At 37.6% G+C, this 2,272-nt stretch overlaps 1 protein-coding gene across 1 annotated transcript; it reads right to left on the reverse strand.

Moving 5' to 3' along the window:
* Positions 1-419: 419 nt before the first annotated feature.
* On the reverse strand, positions 420-1,873 carry PIP1;5 (plasma membrane intrinsic protein 1;5). The gene is made up of 4 exons (XM_079054886.1): positions 1,470-1,873; positions 1,086-1,384; positions 843-983; positions 420-715 (listed from the first exon to the last, which is right to left on the reverse strand). Exons 1-4 carry the CDS (start codon positions 1,795-1,797, stop codon positions 620-622), a joined length of 864 nt encoding a protein of 287 aa, XP_078911012.1. The 5' UTR covers positions 1,798-1,873; the 3' UTR covers positions 420-619.
* Positions 1,874-2,272: the final 399 nt, after the last annotated feature.

Here is a 2,272-nt window from a genome sequence, read left to right on the forward strand (position 1 = left end):
GGTTCTGAATTTGTTTTTCCAAAATTGAGAAAATCCTAATTTTTAAAAAATGGGCACATTTAGTGATGTTAGATTGAAGTTCGATGGCAACATGCTGGAGATGCCACATGGTGGTGTGAGGGCTTTGTAATTTTTACACGCCGTGTCATTGAATATAATGTCGATCCTTTTCTCTATTATCACAACGACAGTAAAGCTCTAGTATCCTCTGGTTTGATTACATTAAATATAAAGTCGAATCCTTTCTCTGTTATCATAACGACAGTGTAAATCTCTATTATTGTCTGGTTTGATTCTTTACTTTATATAATTTATTGTTTGATTGATCCATCAATTTCTTTATTTGGCTGTTAGTACAAGTTCACATGCGTTTGTTAGTGAAATAGTGAATTTCCTATAGTGAAAAGTGGAACCGAGAATCTCGTAAAACCCCAACAGGAATTCATCTAAAAACATGATCTTGATCTTCCTTACATTGTCTTACACAGAAGAAAGAAATTAAACCCATTGATTTGAGAGAATAATTTACACACATTTATTAAACCCACAATTGAATCAAGAACAACACAAACCATAATTATGAAGAAATAACCAAATCAAAAGAAATAAAAAAAAGAATTTAAGATCTACTCTTGAAGGGAATTGCTCTGATAACTATCTGATGATACACAGCAGCAAGTGCAGCTCCAATAAAGGGTCCAACCCAAAAGATCCACTGCAAAGACATATCAACAAACAACCATAAATTAGCTAGTCTTGTAAAAATGAAATCTTGATGAATATTATCGAGTAAAAATGAAATCTTGATGAACAATTTGAACTTTAAAGGTAATTATACATACATGGTCATCCCAAGCATGGCCCTTGTTGTAGATTATGGCAGCTCCAAGACTTCTTGCAGGGTTGATACCAGTTCCGGTGATGGGGATGGTGGCCAAATGAACCAAGAACACCGCAAACCCAATTGGAAGAGGAGCCAAAATCTACAATAAACACATTCAAAATTAATTCAAGATAAAAATCTCACCTTTCTCTAAAGTGAATATCTGTATATAATTCAATAATCAATGAAATGAGTTGCATACAGGGACATGGGAGTCTCTGGCGCTTCTTTTAGCATCAGTTGCAGAGAACACTGTGTAAACAAGAACAAAAGTGCCAACAATCTCAGCACCAAGACCATCACCCTTGGTGTAACCATGGGCGACGACATTAGCACCACCACCTAACGTCGTGTACTGCGCATCACCCTGAAACCCTTTCACAACTCCGGCACCACAGATCGCTCCAAGACACTGCATCACCATGTAGAACACTGCCCTGGTCAACGACAGTTTTCTTGCTAATAGCAAACCGAATGTCACAGCTGGATTAATATGCCCTCCTGTTTGAAGATGAAACGTAGTTTTTAGACGATTTGAAGAAGAAAGAAGATAAAATTAGGGTTCCGGTGGAAAGTGGAAACATACCTGAGATACCGGCGGTGCAGTAGACAAGAGCGAAGATCATACCACCGAAAGCCCACGCGATTCCTTGAATACCCACCGTGCCACATTTCGTCGGAGATTTGACCACACCCATTACAGTCAACACCGAGATGTAGAGGAACAAGAAGGTGGCGATGAACTCTGCGATACCGGCTCTGTAAAACGACCATGACGACAACTCGCCTGGCTCGAAAAACGGCGCCGGTGGTGGCTCATTGTAGTCTTTATCGGTTTGAGCTGATGTTCCGATGGGTTGCCTCTCGGAAAACTTGTTGGCTCCGAGTCTCACATCTTCTTCCTTGCCCTCCATTGTTGTTGCTGGGAGCTTTTTCTTTTTAATTCTCTCTCTAGTGAGTGGTGATTTTGTGAGGAGTAGTGATAGGGGTTGTGTGGTTTTATAGTTGAAAAGTCAAGAGGATTAATGGGTATTTTTGTTAATTTAATAATTTTGTTGATTTTGTGATTAATGATTGGTTAATTTGATAATGATAATGTAAGCTTCATGATGTGTAGTGGTTTAATTTAGTCTGTTTATTCCGGAAACAGCAGAGGTATGAAATATGTTGACAGATTCTGAGTTGTTTGTGTGTTGTGTTGTGTTGTTATCTATTACAGAGTGTCATCAAATTATTGGTTGTCTTTTTAGTTTAATTGTTAATTATGCCACCCTTTTCTTTTTTATATTCAAAGTATTACTACTTTATGCATCAAAAAGATAATATTTTGAAATTTTAGCTCACAAAAGGAGGCTTAAACAGTATTAGAACTCAATAAATTATGATCTG

The sequence above is a fragment of the Lactuca virosa genome, chromosome 6, assembly GCF_052849685.1.
Source record: "Lactuca virosa cultivar CGN04683 chromosome 6, Lactuca_virosa_CGN04683_v6, whole genome shotgun sequence".
Lineage (NCBI taxonomy): Eukaryota > Viridiplantae > Streptophyta > Magnoliopsida > Asterales > Asteraceae > Lactuca > Lactuca virosa.